This window comes from Nothobranchius furzeri, chromosome 9 (genome assembly GCF_043380555.1).
Source record: "Nothobranchius furzeri strain GRZ-AD chromosome 9, NfurGRZ-RIMD1, whole genome shotgun sequence".
Taxonomy (NCBI): Eukaryota; Metazoa; Chordata; class Actinopteri; order Cyprinodontiformes; family Nothobranchiidae; genus Nothobranchius; species Nothobranchius furzeri.
In genome coordinates, this window is record NC_091749.1 from 25,106,089 (window position 1) to 25,123,623 (window position 17,535).

The window sequence follows — 17,535 nt, forward strand, 5'->3', positions numbered from 1 at the left end:
GTCGGGACTGTTCTGGTCTGTTTATTCCGATATGACCCCCCCCCCCCCCCCAAAAAAAAACAACTGCAGATTTATTTAGTTAAACTCCACGCCAACATGAACTATGGGACATTCAGTTTTTTTAAAGTAATATTTTATATTCCCAATAAATATCAGGTTCCTTCTGTTAAATATGTGAATTTTCACATGTGAAAGTTACCAAACAACAAATGTCAGGTTTTAATCTGTGAGACTTAATGCTGAAAACAGGATTACATGTTTAATATTAACACAAGAATATAATATTGGATAAACAGAAAATCTACATGGAAGCTGAAGCCTTCTAATTAACCCGTTCAACAAAGATGCAGCTGAGTGGATGAGATAAAAGACAAATAGTGATTTTAACTTCCTGAATAGAAAAATAATAACATAAACCACTAGTTTAGGAAGCAAAACAACTGGGTTTTCACATGGTGGGAGTAACATATTCTGACTGTTCTGCTAAACCCTGGTAAATCCACTCTGTAGAAGCTGCTGCCCCTCTGCATTATGGGTGATGTAGTTCTGAAACAAGAACCATTAGGTTGGACTTATGCAGCCAGAACTCTAAGAAACAAAATGTTCATGGAATAAACCAAAGTGCAAACAAAAACACTTCCTGGTCATAAAATTTGATTATGGTGACAAAGTAGATTTATTTCATTATTTCCATTCAAAAAGTGAAACGTGTATATTATATTCATTCATTACACACAGAGTGATGTATTTCAAATGTTTATTTCTGTAATTTTGATGATTTAATCTGACAGATAATGAAAATCCTTAATTCAGTATCAGAATATTAGAATATTGTGAAAAGGTTCAACATTGAACACCCCTGGTGCAACACTCTAATTGGCTAATTAACTAACAACACCTGCAAAAGCCTTTAAATCAGGGACGTCAAACCTTTCAAGTTGAGGGCCTAAATCATGAAGTTAAAACGGGCCACAAAAACTTTTTTTTTAAGAATGCAAACATTATTTTATATTTTTCATTTGCTCAAAAAAGGCCTAAAATTTGTAAAATTTGAAAATAAAATATTCAAATATATGAATTTATATCAACAGCCTCCAGGAGATACTTGGTTCTCTAATTCTAAAAACGCTAGTGACGGCCGCAAATGGCCCCTGGGCCGCACTTTGGACAAACTTGCTTTAAATGGTCTCTCAGTCTAGTTCTGTGGGCTACACAATCATGGGGAAGACTGCTGACAAGACAGTTGTCCAAAAGATGACAACTGACACACTTGCACCAGGAGGACAAAATACAAAAGGTCATTGCTAAAGAGGCTGGCTGTTCACAGAGCTCTGTGTCCAAGCACATTATTAGAGATGAAGGAAAGGACAAGACGTTGTAGGAAAAGTGTACAAGCAATAGAGATGACCTCACCCTGTAGAGGATTGTGAAACAAAACCCATTCAAGAATGTGGGGCAGATTCACAAAGAGTGGACTGCAGCTAGAGTCAGTGCTTCAACAACCACCACACACAGACATATGTAAGAGATGTGTTTCAGCTGTCCCATTCCTTGTGTCAAGCCACTCCTGAACAAGAGACAGTGTCAGAAGTGTCTCACCTGAGCTAAAGACAAACAGGACTGGACTGCCGCTGAGTCGTCCACAGTTATGTTCTCTGATGAAAGTAAATTTTGCATTACAGAGTCTGGAGGAAGAGAGGAGAGGCACAGAATCCACGTTGCTTGAGGTCCAGTCTAAAGTTTCCACAGCCAGTGATGGTTTGGGGTGCCATGTCATCTTCTAGTGTTGGTCCATTGTGTTTTCTGAGGTCAAAGGTCAACACAACCATCTACCAGGAAGAGTACCTCATACTTCCTGCTGCTGACCAACTTTATGGTGGAGATGCAGATTTCATTTCCAACAGGACTTGGCACCTGCATACAGTGTCAAAGCTACCTCCTGGTTTAAGGACCATGGTATCCCTGTTGTTGATTGGCCAGAGAACTCACCTGACCTTAACCACATAGACAATCTATGGGGTGTTGATAAGATGCAATATGCCAGACCAACAATTCAGAAGAGCAACATGGGCTCTCATAACACCTGAGCAGTACCACAGACTGATGGACTCCCTACCACATTGCATTACTGCAGTAACCCAGGCCAAAGGAGCTCCAACTAAATACTGAGTGCTGTACACGCTCATACTTTTCATGTTCACACCTTTTAGTTGACCAACATTTATGAAATTCCTTTTTTTTGCATTGGTCTTAATTGATTTCTAATATTGTGAGATGCTGAATTTGGGATTTTCATTAGTTGTGAGTTACAATCATCAACACTAAAAGAAATAAACGTTAGAAATATATCTGTCTGTGTGTAATGAATGAATCTAAGGCTATGCTCACACTGCATGCAAAAGCGCATCAAATCCGATTCTTTTCCCTGATTTTTTTTACGAAAATGCACAGATCCGATCCATGTCACTTTCATATGTGGTGCCGATTCCTATACACATCTGATGTTTTTGGCAGCGACTGCTGTCTGAACGGTATTTAAATCAGTGTCCTGCGTCACTGAGTCAGCGGAGGTGAGCGTCGTGTGTGGATGTTCCTGAGGAGAAGCGCTGACAGAAGGATTCAGATGTGTGTCTGGACATCTTGTTGTAAGTTTAGAATTAAAAATACAGGAGAGCATGGGAACAGGAATGGAAGGTGCTGCAGGAGCGAAGCGTCTCACCGGCCTCAGCCTCTGAAGGGAGGAAGAGGGTCCCCGTGACTTTTTTAATGGAATTACTGGAATAAATCCACTTTGTCATGATTTTCTAATTTTATGACCAGCACCTGTAAATATGAGCATGCACCCGTCCTCAGCGTTAACACACACCCGTCCTCATGACTCCACTGATAAAGCTTCAGCAGGGGAACCAGTCTAGCGTGTCAGCTCAGAGCCAGAGGAAGACGATGCATGGTTACCTGTAAGTGCACCAGCGCCTCCCTCTGAGAGAGATGCTGCTCCCTGCGCTCCCACTCCCTCTCCCTCCTCCTCCTCTCCTCAGCGTGAGCTGCCTGTTGTCTCTGCAGGGATGTCAGCTCCTGCCGGTGCTTCTCCAGGCTGCGCTGCTTCTCCTGTTCAATCAGTGAGCCAGGACGCGAGGAGGGCCGCAACAAAGACGCACAGGAGGCGGAGCGCTCACTCAGGGCCTGTCGCTGATCCTCTATATAGCTGTCCTGCTGGACCACCACCGCCTGAGATGGACAGAGACACGTCAGACATGACTATATCTATCTGTAGGTCAGACACTTGCATTCGTTCCCACACAAGTAGAGAAGTAGTTCATATTCACAGTGGCAGCAAAAAGCTAAGGCGTGGTGGGGAGGAGGTGTACCTGCAGAGTGCTGAGCAGGAGATGCAGGTTGGAGACGCTGTGGAGAACCTGCTGTTAGAAAGAAGAGAGAACAATGAGAGTCACACCACCTGCTGGGTTCAGAGCCATGCTTTGGTCTGAAGCTCTTGCTGCTGCTGGCTCCACACGCATCACTCAAGGCAGCAGTGACGTATTTACCAGTGAACTTTTGACAGAAACAATAACACAATCACTTTATAAATGTGACATTTTCTTTTTTAAGGCACAGACAACAGAACCAGATCGGCGACCTGCTCTCAGCAGCAAGTGTCTGCCGGCATGTTAAAATGATCTGGGAGCTGCAAGAAATCACTTCTCAGACAGCACGTTTGGATGTGATGCGCTGACATTACACGCACACACACACACACACACACACATACACATACACATACAAGCACAATGAGCAGCTAGTAGCTTCAAATGGCCAAAATTAGGCTTCACTGGTGAAAACCATCTTTCTGGCCAAGCGATCATATGTTTAAATCCTTTTGATCCTTATTCACCGTCACTAAGCACTAATGGATAATTAACAATGGTCCAGTCTGTAGTAGTTTTTTGAGCAAATTCTGAATCAGCCCATTATTGGAGCTGTGCAAGTGTCAGACATCAGTTTGGGCCTCTAAAACCAGAATCTGTGCATCTCCACTGAACAGGAGAGGGTTGAGCTAAACGGGTTTCTGTCTTCAGTCACTAGAACATAAACCATAATGGGGGCCAGGAGAGGCACTGGTGTTAGCTCTGCTAATGCTAACCAGGATAACAGAAAAGTAGCCTTGTTGTCAAGTCTTAACAGCTGCTGTCCAACATGCAGTTCCTGGTAGAGAAAATGAACACATTAGCTATCCAGACCTGACGTGCGTGTTTTGGGTGTGTGGAAGAAAACCCACACATGCATGAGGAGAACATGGCAACTCCACATATGCAGGAGTTGTAACAGCAACCTTTCTGCTGCAAGGCAACAGTTTTCCCAATGGCGCCACCATGAATGTGATCACGTGTTACAACATGTAGTCTAACTACTAAACGATGAGACGTGGACTAAGCCTCTGATCCCCAAACGTTTGTTACCATCTGACACAGAGATCACCTGAACCGGGATCTGTTTGGGTTTACAACAACACGTTTTATAAATCTGCAAATATTAAAAAAACAGACCAGACCAACATGCAGGGATGGAAGCAGGCCTTTCATTAAAATGTGTTGAAATACGATGAGGAACCGGAGTGACTGAACCCCCTTCGTGTTTGAGCACACCCTCCTTAGTGGACACGTCTGGTGTGGTATTAGCAGAGTCCTGTGGACAAACTTCACTCTCTGGTTCTTGTTAGGGTCAGGGTAATGTGCTGTAACTAACTCTGAGCTGCTAAACCACCACGATGCTGACAGCGGTGATGCTGACACAGAGGTTTGACCGTTTCCACGTCAACAGTGGCGCAAAGTGAACTCAGAGCCAGGAAGGTGGAGTTACCTCACTGTTCCTCTTCAGCAGCTGCAGCAGGTTGGCGTTTCCTCCCTGCACACACACACAAGAACACACACTGAGAAGAGCACAAACGGTGCTTTCACGTGTGAAGCATGTAGTCAGGCTGTGTTTAAGGAAAGCTGCACATGCACAGCAGCTGTAGTCATGGAGGTGTGAAGGCACAAGCAGCTTTTGGTTACATCTCTGTTGTGTTTATAGAGCTGATCAGAAGACAATGTAAACTAATGTTTAGATTAACTCTGTGTGGTTCATGTTCATGCTGACACTTTCAACTCTGCCTCGGAAAAACAAACGTTCTGTTTGCTTCAGTTTAGACCGCAGGAGAGCAGAAAACAATGTTCACCTGAACTCAGCAGCTGCATACGGAGCAGGGGACACGAACATACCGTACCAACTTATTTATAAAACACTATTTAAGAATATAAAAGAACCAGAGGCTCAGACACAACAGGCACATTGAAAAAGAACAAACAAGGAATTGCTTCAAACGCATAAAAGGCAAAGAATAAAAATACCACCTTAAAGATGGTCTCAGATTTCAGTATCAGACCAAGAAGCTGAGGCGGGTCTCATGTCTGAAGGCAACAAAGCTCTCCACCTGGCTTAGGACTGGCCCCTAAACCGGTTTTAACCCTCTTGGTGTTTGTGGTAACTGGAAGTGAGTCTCATCCCAGGAAACCTCCCTGAAGGCAACATGTATGTGAGACTCTGTGTTGTTTCTAATCAGCAGAGTTTGTACGTGAAACTCTACCTTCATTCTACAATTACCACCCCGTCTCTTTCTTGGTGTTCGATTGTGACCTCTGACGGGAACCAAGCGAGTCCTTCAGGACTTTAGATGCTGTTCTGGGTTCTGTTGTTCCAGAACAAGGCCTGACGTATTGCTTTCTACCTCGTGTTGTCAGACAGGTCCTACCGAGGCGGCAGTGACCAGGTCTGGGCGTGGCTGGGGGAACTGAACTCAGCTTTACTCATAATGTGGTTAATCTCAGTTAACTCAAGATGGGTCCAGGACAACTACGTTGGCACGTTGGAAAACCAACACCAACTGGGTTAGACATCTTTGATCGTCAATCGATGAAACGGTAATTTCAAAACTTTGTATTTTTGTTTCTTAAATCTGCTGATCTGAAGCATTGACGGGTGACAAACAAAGCCAACGGAAGAAAAGTGTTGAGGAGTAAATATTTGGTTAGTAGAGTAACAGATAGGAATCAGGATGGAACTACGCCAGCAGCACCACAACTCTCCGGATCTCTGTTCATGCCCACCACTGGACAGATATCCAACCGATGGGGTCAGTAGCAACAGGCGCTGGCAGGAAGAGTCAAGAGGATACTTCCCTGGAGGGGGAGCGGCTAAACTAATCTTGATGGTGTCATTAATGTAGGAGGATAACCCCCCCCCCCCCCCCAGTTCTCTGAGTCAAGAAGAAGAAGCCAGCATACAGACCTTCTTTAAAACGCTGTCGGACTCTGTCCTACGCAGTTCTCCTGCCGTGTCCTCGCTCTCATCTCTGTCTCCGCCTGCTGTGGACAGAACCCACAAGGAGGGGACAGAGTCAGACCTCAGGTGCAACAACAGATAGATGTCCTTCTAAATCCAACCTGGAGGTGATTCGTGCTGTGACCACGACATTCATGTTGCTGTGGAAGAGTTCAGAAATGTTCCTCGGTCCAAAACAAAAGCTCTGTATCACGTTAATTAGTCAACTATCTAATTTAGCCTCTTTAATGTGATAAATGGACCTAAGTACATTCAACTCTGACGAGTTAGCAGAGAACGCGGCGTCTTTTGGCGTGTTGTTGCAGCACGCTCCCACAAAGAGGATTTAGCACAATATAGAAAAACAACAAAGATGACACAGAACATCAGATTTTTGCTAAAAGAGCTCAAATCTGACATCAGTGGCTCCAAAACCTTTAGCTTTAGAATCATAAAATTCAAATGCATGAGACCTCAATGATTACAGGCTGTACTAAACAACGCTACAATCCTAAATAATACATTAATGATAGACCATAAATGACTGCACATGTTATATCAGCTGGAATTACTTTCATTTGATCGCTACAGTTTGTTTCAAGGCCCTAAACGTGTTTTCCAGCCCACAGAGGGGCCCTGACCCCGCTGCATCGCCTCGGTCCTGGTCTAGGTCTCTGAGAGCTCCCGGACGTTTCTCTGCTGGAGGTGGGTGTTTCTTAGTCTGACTCTTCAGTCCTTCTCACACACACACACACTCTCACAGTCAGGAACAAGGGAAGGAAAGAGCAGCAGATGTCTATCGATGTCACTGTTGTCCAGTCCGAGTTTGATTATTGATAAAAGGGGAGAGATTCCACAGAGGCACGTTGAGTTGGAGTCTACCCTGTTTTTCATCAGTTTCTGAGTCTGATGATATTAATGTAATCTAAAAACACAATAATAACACTAATAATTAGTTCACATCAGAGGCAGACTGATGTAGAATAAGCTGCGTGATAAAATCTGTTTATAATAGCAATAATCTAGAACTGCTGCCTCAGAGCCGCCCATCCACACAGGAGGAACTCCTCTGGTTTTGTTCTCTCTCTCCTGGGTGATTTCACATTTATTAAAAGTGTTTGTTTGCCTGAATCAGAATGATGCTGAGTCTAATTGTTGTTGTTTACATTTTCTCTCCTGCTTCTCTCTCCTCTAGGATGAAATGAAATGAAATCTCCCATCAGAGGAGAGGCTCAGCTCCACTGCTGTCGGGGTGTGGAGGACGCTCCTCAGCCAGCTGACAGCTCCAGCACAAGGGCATTATGGGATGTGCTGGGTGTGGCGCCTGCTGGTCTGCTCCGTCTAAAGATCAGACTCTTATAAAACAGTTCTGGCCTTTCAGCAGCGCCGGCGCTCATCTGCAGTCCGGTCACCGGCCCGGCGCTCTTATTCTGACACACAGAACGGGTTCAACAATCTCCTCTGATCCAGGACCTGATCAGAGCACACCAGTGGACACACTTACTCTTACTGCTGTGCATCTGGTGACTGTCAAAGCCCCCGAAGGTCTCGGCTCGACGGGGCAGACACACGGGCCCTGAGCCTCCTGCCTCATGGACGCTGGCCATCGCTCCCCCCAGGCTGCCGTTCACCAGCGTCTGTAACGTCTCCACTGCATGCACACACACACACAGACACACACACACGCACGCACAGGTCAGTAAGTGAATTATTCCGGCTAACTGTGTTATAGATCAGCACTCTGAACCCAGCAGCAGCGTCTCCACCTGTTACTAGCTCCTGTTGCTAAGCAACTACTGTCAACTGGTCTGATCCACAGACCTCTGCACTAAAACCTCATAAACACTGGTATCAGCTCACAGGGAAGATGGAAAACTAGGACAGAGCAAGCAGCTTTCACATTCGTCAACAGCTAAAGGAAAAAAACCGCAGGAGAAACTTGACAGGAACAATGCATCAGAAAATAAAACAAAGAAATCCACTTTTGTCACGTTTTCTACATTTACAGACTTCATCATCAAGCTCCGATCAGGAGTCGACAAAAGTTACACCGACACGGGTTACAGGGCCCACACAAACTAACACCGTATTTTCAGACTGAACTAGAAAATGTAAAAACTAATTCCATATTTTTCAAGGTTGTCTAAAATCCCCGGGGCGGAGCTGTCCATAAGTCTGAATCATAAAGGTGTGCTTAACTGTAAAACTGCTTACAGATGCCAAGTTATCTGTTTAACTGTACAAACCCCAAAGGTTATTATGCTCCAGATGTACCTCCCATCCCATCGCTGTCCCGAGTTTCATGAGACATTCTCCCAACACCGATAGTTAGGATGGTTTGCAGTGCCGGCTTAATCGGGGGGAGTTAGAAGTCTACATGTATTTGTTCTGCACAAAAGATGACCCAGATTCTTCCTCACTGGTATTCTGAGCCAACTTCTCTTGCCTGCAGCAGAACTCAGAAATCTGAAGCTCCAGTGAAACCCACAATAACTCGGCTCTAGGAGCTGCTTGTACCGTTTAAAGTGCAAATGTGCTAAACACCATGCTGCTTCTAATGTGGAAGCAACCATGAGCATTCCCCTAAATCTGGCTTATTTACAGCTTCGCTGCACTTTTACTCATTTGCACTGTTCCCTTCACATAAAAGAAGGATCATTTCACAATCAGTGCTTCTGGAAGACCCACATCGGTCTCCTGACCGCTTGTGATTCAGATGGGCTGCTTTTGTCCAGAGATCAGTCTGTTTGTCACGCCACTTCACTTCTCAGCTCATGCTGCTTTCCACTAAAACACAACTGGTGAACTGGGCTGCCTGACTCCTTCTGTTTGAAGGGAAATAGGAAAGTACCGGATTAAAGCTAGCTAACCGCTGGACTGAATTCTTCTTCCTTCAGGTCACAGAGATTTTTAGCGGGTTCTAAAACGGCGAACGGTTGCTGAGGTTTGTGCGTCTGAAATCCTTCTTAATTTAGAGAAGTAAAAGTGAGAGAAATGTGAGAACTAGTGGCCAGATTGTAAATAAAAGGATGTGCTTTTATAGAACAGACATAACTGAGACACCTGGCGACTAATCTGAGATTAAATGTATAAAACGCACCACCTAAGTGTACTGTATATCGCTCTAGAGAGATTACTACTACACGAGAGTATTTTCCTGCACCTCTGTCTCTAACTAGTTACCAACAGCTGCAGCTCAGTCAAACACTAGCTTGAGATGAACTCTGAAGTCCTTTTACTGCAGAACTCAAACCAAAGCACACTGCTCCACAGATTAGCTCGAGGTCCAGATTATTTACCATGGTTACTCATGTTTTCCTCCTGTTCAGGTGAAACGAGGAGAGCCATGGGACGCTAGCTTGTTTAAGAGGATCTGTGTTTTCTTATGTAGTTGGATATTTAAAAAGAACACTCAGAAACACAAACTCTGAATCTGAATCAGACCTCTGGCTACGGTAACTCAGCGTCTGATGGCTGGAGCATGCTTTCTGATGGCGGTGTGTGGGGTATCGGGTAATCGGGTTAGGGTCTGAGCAGACACAAACATCATTTCTTATACAACCTGTCAGGGGAACAGCAGGAGCATGTGTGGTGGAACATGCAGCTATTTGTTTGAGCTCATTTCAGTATAACCATCTTCATTTAACAGAAGCTGACACATGCAGCTTTTCCTCGTCGTGCACATGCATTAGGAGGCTCCTTCCTCTGTCTTACCTTCATGCAGAGCGTCCTTCATGATGGACGCCCCCCGGGGCGGCTCCTGGCTGCAGGCTGACCTGAAGAAAGGCTGGACCTGCCGGCAGGCCTCCTCGCCTGGGCTCGAGCCCTCCCACATTTCCTCAAAGAGCCGCACCTTCTCCTCCAACAGAGACATGATCTCTGTGTCCTTCTGCCTCAACATATCTGGGCAGCAGAGAGACAGATTTGATGCTATCTGGAGGAAATGTATCCCTGCTGTCGTCCACTCGGCGACATTCGACATGTGGTTTATTACCTCTCATCTCTTTGGCTTTGGTCTCTAGCTGTCTCTTGTCATCTTCCGTCTCACTGGGAATCCCTTCATCCTCGTCCTTTTCCCTGTTCCAGTAAAATGAACAGGATGAGCTCCAGAGAATGGCATTTACATTTTAAAACACCAACAGCCTGATTAGCCTGACAATGGTAAAAAATGGTAAATGGCCTGTATTTGATATAGCGCCTTCTAGAGTTCTTGAAACCCCCCAAGGCGCTTTACAACACAATCAGTCATTCACCCATTCACACACACATTCACACACTGGTGGTGATGAACTACAATGTAGCCACAGCTGCCCTGGGGCGCACTGACAGAGGCGAGGCTGCCGAGCACTGGCGCCACCGGTCCCTCCGACCACCACCAGCAGGCAACGTGGGTTAAGTGTCTTGCCCAAGGACACAACGACAGCGACAGACTGAGCGGGGCTCGAACCTGCAACCTTCCGATCACGGGGCGAGCACTTAACTCCTGTGCCACCGTCCCACCGACGCCTGATCCGGATACTAAGCAGGCTAAGCTGACCAACAGAAATGCTTCATGATCAACAATAATGGTCAAAACCGTAAAAATAAATAAATAAATCTTTATCTTTCACTCCTAACATCTCCGTTTGTGACATCTCAGACTCATTACCACCAGCTTCTGACATCTTCCAGACTTAAACACCTCTTTTCCCTTCTCTGTAAAATCTTCTAGTTTAACTTCAGATGAAGACAATTACGTGTACCACGGCAGGAGAGAACCCAGGGAGAGGCAAGCAGACTTTGTTGCAATCTCCTAGCTGAGTTTGGTGTGGTGACAGCAGTCAGATGGAGGGATCGAGGTGGAGAAGAAAATCTCTCTCCTTCCCCCGGCTACACTAGCATAATCCTCTGCTTATAGTGAGCTGCCCTTGCAGCCAAGCCAGCATTAGATGGTCTGTGAGTACATCCCATCCCCAGGTACAGGAGCGCTAATCCTCCCGACAGCACACTACTTTGTCACAACTTACTCTATATTACCATCCAAAGACCCGGGCCGGGTCTAGCTCCTGGTTTACAACGCAGGTATAAGCACGGATGAATTCTAACGAGTCAGCCCGGAGTTTCAGGTGAATTACAGGTAGAATAACAAGAAGATTAAGACAATATTTGAGGGAAAAGTTAAATACTTCAGCAACAACGAAGGCTAGCAGCAGTTTGATAGTGGGATTATTGAAAAACCCAAGTCCAGAAGCACTTTCATCAGCACTTAAATAAATCCAACTCACATAGACTGCATGGCGGCCTGGATGAGCTGCATCCAGGTGTTGCGTTCCTCCTTGGAGCTGGCCAGAACCTCCATCATCTCTGGCTTCTCGGTGCCTGCCGTGATGAGGAAGAGGCCGCGCTCTTGCCTAGCCACCTCCCTGACAATTAGCTTCTGGAGGGAGAGGACTGTGGAGCGCTGGTCCTGAGGGGAGAGGAGAGGTGAGGATGAAGGGAAAGGTTTGATGGAGCCAGTGTGGGAGGAGAGAAATGAAAAGGGGGACGACACTGGGAGGGTCAGGAGAGAGGATGAGAGGAGCAGGAAGGAGGGTGGGATGCTGCACAAGAAAACAGGAGGGGAGGGAGTAATTACAGATGACGAGACAGCCAAAGAGCGGCAGAGAAAAGTGTTTTTTTTACAGAAGGAGGGATTATACAATCAGTGAGGAGATGGGCAAAAATAAAAATGATGTCGAATAGAGAGAAATGATGAGTGGGACCTTTAAGGCTGCTCGGTCTGTGCCGCCGGTTTTAGCTCCTCAACACCACAAACCGCTGTTTGATACAGTCAGAGTGATCTGTGACCACATCCCAACATTCTCCCTGCAAACCGCACGCCTGAGGTCTAATAAACAGGTTAAGGCTCTTCTGTCTCTGCTCCTAGTGCCAATGCACTGTAAACAAGAGACCAAAGCTCAAACCTTCAAACTGAATCAGCTGGATGATCTTATTACGTTGTTTCCCCCACTTTCTGTTTTACCATTCATCCACTGCAGCTCCCACTCGCACTAATGATGTCACCAGTTGATTCAGACTGTGGCTGAAATGCGGTGGAATTTGTGTTTATGGCTGATTTACGCGTGAGCCCTTTTTGTGCAAGGCTATGATAACTGCACGTAACTTCTCACAGGTAAACAGAGGAAGTACAATAACCAGCATGACAGAGGGATCTTCAGCCCCGTCTTCATCGTTTATCTGTGTTAATGGGAGGAACAATAGAAGGACGTCTGCAGATCCTGGCGATGTTCTGGAGCTTATGCAAACTGCTGTCATAAAAACTTTTTTAAACACCAAAGTCTGTCCTTCTCTACATCTCTAGAGTGCCGTGGCATGCAACTGTGAGTTCTGTAAACAAGGAAAAGCCTCTCAAACCTGGGAGGCTTCCCACAGCTGGGTGAGGAGCCTGAGGCAAGATAAGCGTTGTATGGTTCAGCTAGGGTGTGAGAAGAAGGCAGTGGGAAGTGCAGGACGAGCAGCTAATGCTAACAGCAACACCACTGCAGTGGGAAAGTGTGACTGCATCCCATCTTCACTACTAAAGGGTAGGGATGCACCGATCAGGTTTTTTGCTGCCGATCACCGATACCGATATCAAAGAATGCTGATCACCGATACCGATCACGTGGATTGGCCAGAAATTTTCTACAACATTATAATGAGTGCTACAAACTACATAATCTGGGAATAAAGGAAATGTAACCTAATCTAAAATGGTCTGTATTAGGGTTGTCACGGTGTGAAAATTGAACCTCACGGTTATTGTGACCAAAATTATCACGGTTTTTGGTATTATCGCGGTATTTTTTTTTAAACGTGCTACATTTTCACACAATTAAATAAACCCTGTATGTCAGGAAATATTGTCCTCAGTTTGTGTCTAAATTTTGCCTAAAATGTGTTATTTTGTAATTATGTTGTTTATTTGTTTACATTTTTCCCCTTTAGTCTTTAAAATACCAATATTTGCCCATAACTTCTCATTTTTTGTCTGTTTGATGTCATCATTTTAAAAATATTAGATCAGATGATACTCGGTACTCAAGTAGCCTTCTAATCAGATACTTTTTTACCCTTACTTGAGTAATAAACCCTATATCAGGAAAATATAGTCCTCGGTTTGTGTCCTTCCAGTGAGCTTTGCAGATGTGGGAAAATGTCATCAGGCAGTAATCATTGTTAAATTCATAATTATTCTCAGAGAGAGACCAACTCTTATCTGCCCCTGGGAGCCCAATAATGCATAGCGTCATTTCAACATGGGGGTGTCCGCGACACGGTTTATATGCAGGTAGCGGCGCTGCGGCTGCTTTATATAGCGACTCGTTGCATTCTCCCTCAACCCAAATCCTCAGATCACACATTTTAGCTAAAACGCTAAAGTTAGCTTGCCTTGCGTTGACTGTAGAGTTGTGGGTGATGGTCATCAGATGTGTCATGAGATTTGAAGCGTTGCTGCCTTTCACAGACACTTTTTCTGCACGTGCTGCAAACAGGATAGCCGTCTTCTATCAACTGTCCCTCGCCGAGGGACAGTTGATAGAAGACGGCATTCTTCAAATATCCAAAAAATGCCCGTACTTCCGTCTTTGTCTTCTTTGAGGGATAAAAAATGTCCTCCTGAGCGCTGCCGTCTCCTCCTTTGGCCATTATTTCAGCTTTAGCTTCAAGAAAGTTTTGGTTGTAAACAACAAAGTGCGCATGTGCCGCCGGCAACTTCAGCAGATGATACGGTGGCTGGTAAGGGTCACCGCGCCTACACCGCAGCCACGGTGATCCACTGAGATAATATAGTTTTTTTTTAAACAAGACGGTTATCATTATTGTCAACTTTTTTACCGGGGTTTACTACTACATCGGTTACCGTGACAACCCTACCTGATCGGTCTGCTTTGATCTATTTTGAAAACTCCGATCAAAACCGATAGGGGCGCTATCGGCCGATTACGATCAAATGCCGATCCATCGGTGCATCCCTACTAAAGGGGTCTTAGAAATGATAGCAAGAACCTACCAGCATGGCAAAGCTGTACTTCTGGTCTTTCTCCTGCAGGAAGACCAAGACGTCTGAGAGTAACAGAGAATGGACGTCTGGAAACAAACCAAAGCAGACAAAAACTATTTACCAAAACTTCCACGATTACAAAGACAAAAGTCAAACGTGCGCCTGCAGCTCACCTTTGAGTCGTCCCTGGGAGTTCTTCAGCTGCAGCGGCCCCTCGTGGATCAGCCTTCTCCTCACCAGGTCCTCCTTGGCAAACATCTGGCCGCTTTTCAAAATCATGATGGACTTGCTGTCCATGCGGCTGTGGAACTCCTTCAGACGACATTTCTTCTCGTGGTCATTCACCTTGCTGTCCACCGCTGCAATCACCTCCTTTACCAACCGCACCGCCTCGTTCAGGTCATCGTAGTCTTCGTCGTTCTCTGTGTGGGACGAGAGGTCAGAGGATGACAGCAGGAAACTCCAGAACAACCTCCAGAGCAGACTCGGGCAACATCTAGAACAGACTCTAGAACAGACTCGGGCAACATCTAGAACAGACTCCAGAGCAGAATCGGGCAACATCTAGAACAGACTCCAGAGCAGAATCGGGCAACATCTAGAACAGACTAGAAGCTTAGATTTTGAATAGATGTTTCTGGGCTTAGCTTTATTGAACTGATGAATTGCTGCTGGGTGACCTCATAACTTCCACAGGTGTTTATATATTTATTTAATCCTGAGTGGGAAACATTTCTTTCAGTGATTTGCTCTTCTGCCGAGCCACCTCGTCTTTCCTCGTTAACACTGTGTGACTCATTTCGTTTTATCTAACGGGTGAAAGCATTATTTAACTGGGTCAATGGTAAGTGGTTCAAAATAACCATCTATTTATCAGAAGATCAAGCTTTGAGGTTGAGGTCAGCCACACATCGTGTCCTTAGTGAGATGAATCATTACTGCAGTTAATAAAACGTTGTTTAGATGTTTATAAAACACTCAAACATTATCATCTGAATCACATCAAGTCTGTTGTTTCTACACTGAGACATTTTCCTGCTGTAGTTGAATTACTCGAGTTCCAGTCAGTGAAACATTGCTTTGAACTGCAACTATACGGTCGTTTCCTTTCAGTACACATGAGATTTGACAGGAAAGATTATTCGTACAGCACCTTGGGGATTAAGTCAGAGCTCTAGCGTCCCGCATGGAAGTGTAAAGAAGCTCCAGGGAAGGATTAGAGACAATGAAAACGGTAGGAGACCAGCTGATTGGAATGGTCTTCAGTCAGATATAAATATGTTGGGAAACATTTAAGCTCTTCTGAGTTTCCCTGATCTGTTATTCTAAAAGCATCTTACCAGCAACCACCTCAGTTTTCTTAAAACACACAAACTCACAAATCTGAGAAGAAAAAGTTTTCTAAATGTTCCCTAAACAATGGGTGAATGGAATTAAGTGCTCGCCCGGTAATCAGAAGGGTGCAGGTTCGAGTCCCGCTCAGTCTGTTGTTGTGTCCTTGGGCAAGACACTTAACCCCCTTGCTTGCCGGTGGTGGTCGGAGGGACGGGTGGTGTCAGGACTCAGCAGCCTTGCCTGTCAGTGCGCCCCAGGGCAGCTGTGGCCACATCGTAGCTCACCCCCACCAGCGTGTAAATGTGTGTGTGAATGGGTGAGTGACTGATTGTGTTGTAAAGGGCCTTGGGGGGGGGGGGGGGGGGGGGATATTTGATATCATCTGGCACTATATCAAATACTGGCCATTTTACCATCCAAACAACTCGTTACAACCAAACCAGCTGAACCCAACAAACCAGAAGTGGTACAACTAATCACTTATTATTCATTATCAGGATACATTTCATTCCAGTGTGTGTTAACACAAACCCATCAGAAGCGCCCCTAGAGGAGAAAAGTTTACTGCTCCACCAATCTGGAAAGGGTCAACGGTAATTTCCAAACAAGTCTATTGTTCTGGATAGAAAAAGCATATTTAAACATGGAAAACATTTAAGTTAGCAGAGATATATCAGAGGTCATTGCTCAGAGATGTGGCAAAAAATAAACAAATGCTCCCCTCACACTCAGGAAGTTAGTTCATGAAAGCATGGTTATGAAAAGACTAAACTAGTGAGTGGTTCATGAAGGTTTTCTAAAGAAAACTTCGAGGAAACTCAGCTTAGGTTTACTAAATCTGAGTGAAGCTAGTTTTCCTAAATTTCTTTAACCGCTCACTGACGACCTAAAGGGTCTAACAGTCCGTTAACCACAAACCCATCCCATCATTTATTGTGGGTAAAACCATCATTTTAATTGTAGCAACCCTCCCCATGAGTGATATCGGTAAGGATTTCCAAATTGCAAGATCATCTTCCACTTTCTTTAAAAGTGGGATGTAGTTTAGTTTGCTGTCGTTACAGACTCAACGCATCCTACTGCTACGATATTACACACCAGCGCAGATGAAGGACGTGACCTGCAGTTAACCAGGTGATGCTGTTGTAACCGGTTATGACCTTAACGGCAGTTAACTGGTTGACTACGTAAATCCCTAAGAGAAGCACAAGACTTCTGGAAAAGACAGAACCAAAGCAGAGACCATTACCCATAATGCACAGCGCTGTTTGACTGAAAACCTAACTCCGATCATCAGCACTAACAGCTGGTACAGGCTGTCGGCACGGCAGTGGAGGGCTGATGCTTTGGGCTCCTTGATGGCCTCTGTAGACCAAAGTCTTCCTGAAACTAATGAGTCCATATATCTGGCAGCTAATTGGACCAAACTGGGTCATTAAACAGAACCATGATCCAAACACTGCATCAGATCTAAAATGATAGAGGAAAAAAAAAAGAACAAAGGTTCTGCAGTGGCTGGGTCAGAGTCCAGACCTGAATTCCTGCAGGAGAACTGGTGGCCGCACCAGTAACATGAACTTGTTACTGGGACCCTGTTCCAGACGGTATTTGCTTGATATTAATCACATGATTTATGATCGGTATTCTTGTCCACGCCCACTTGTCTCATGAAAACTGCTTTTAAACACAAACTCAGCTTTGCACAACAGTCTCTTCATTTTGAAACTTGAAGCAACAATTTAAATAATTTACAATGATTTAAAGATTCTGTCTAAACAAACTTTTTCCTTGAGTTTCTTCACTACTGCAGTAAACTCCAG

General features: G+C 45.0%; 1 protein-coding gene across 4 annotated transcripts in view; it reads right to left on the reverse strand.

Moving 5' to 3' along the window:
- The window catches only part of LOC107381977 (A-kinase anchor protein 13), a 201,188-nt gene that overhangs the window by 5,409 nt on the left and 178,244 nt on the right, over window positions 1-17,535 (reverse strand). For 3 of the 4 annotated variants that reach the window (XM_070554723.1, XM_070554722.1, XM_015953921.3), the window contains 10 exons: window positions 14,554-14,802; window positions 14,390-14,466; window positions 11,622-11,803; window positions 10,352-10,434; window positions 10,072-10,260; window positions 7,862-8,008; window positions 6,325-6,401; window positions 4,858-4,902; window positions 3,369-3,419; window positions 2,956-3,228 (listed from right to left, as the gene is read on the reverse strand). In XM_070554723.1, coding sequence (XP_070410824.1) covers window positions 2,956-3,228; window positions 3,369-3,419; window positions 4,858-4,902; window positions 6,325-6,401; window positions 7,862-8,008; window positions 10,072-10,260; window positions 10,352-10,434; window positions 11,622-11,803; window positions 14,390-14,466; window positions 14,554-14,802 — 1,373 coding nt within the window. The remainder of the gene's footprint in view (window positions 1-2,955; window positions 3,229-3,368; window positions 3,420-4,857; window positions 4,903-6,324; window positions 6,402-7,861; window positions 8,009-10,071; window positions 10,261-10,351; window positions 10,435-11,621; window positions 11,804-14,389; window positions 14,467-14,553; window positions 14,803-17,535) is intronic. The other variant, XM_070554721.1, reaches the window with a different exon arrangement.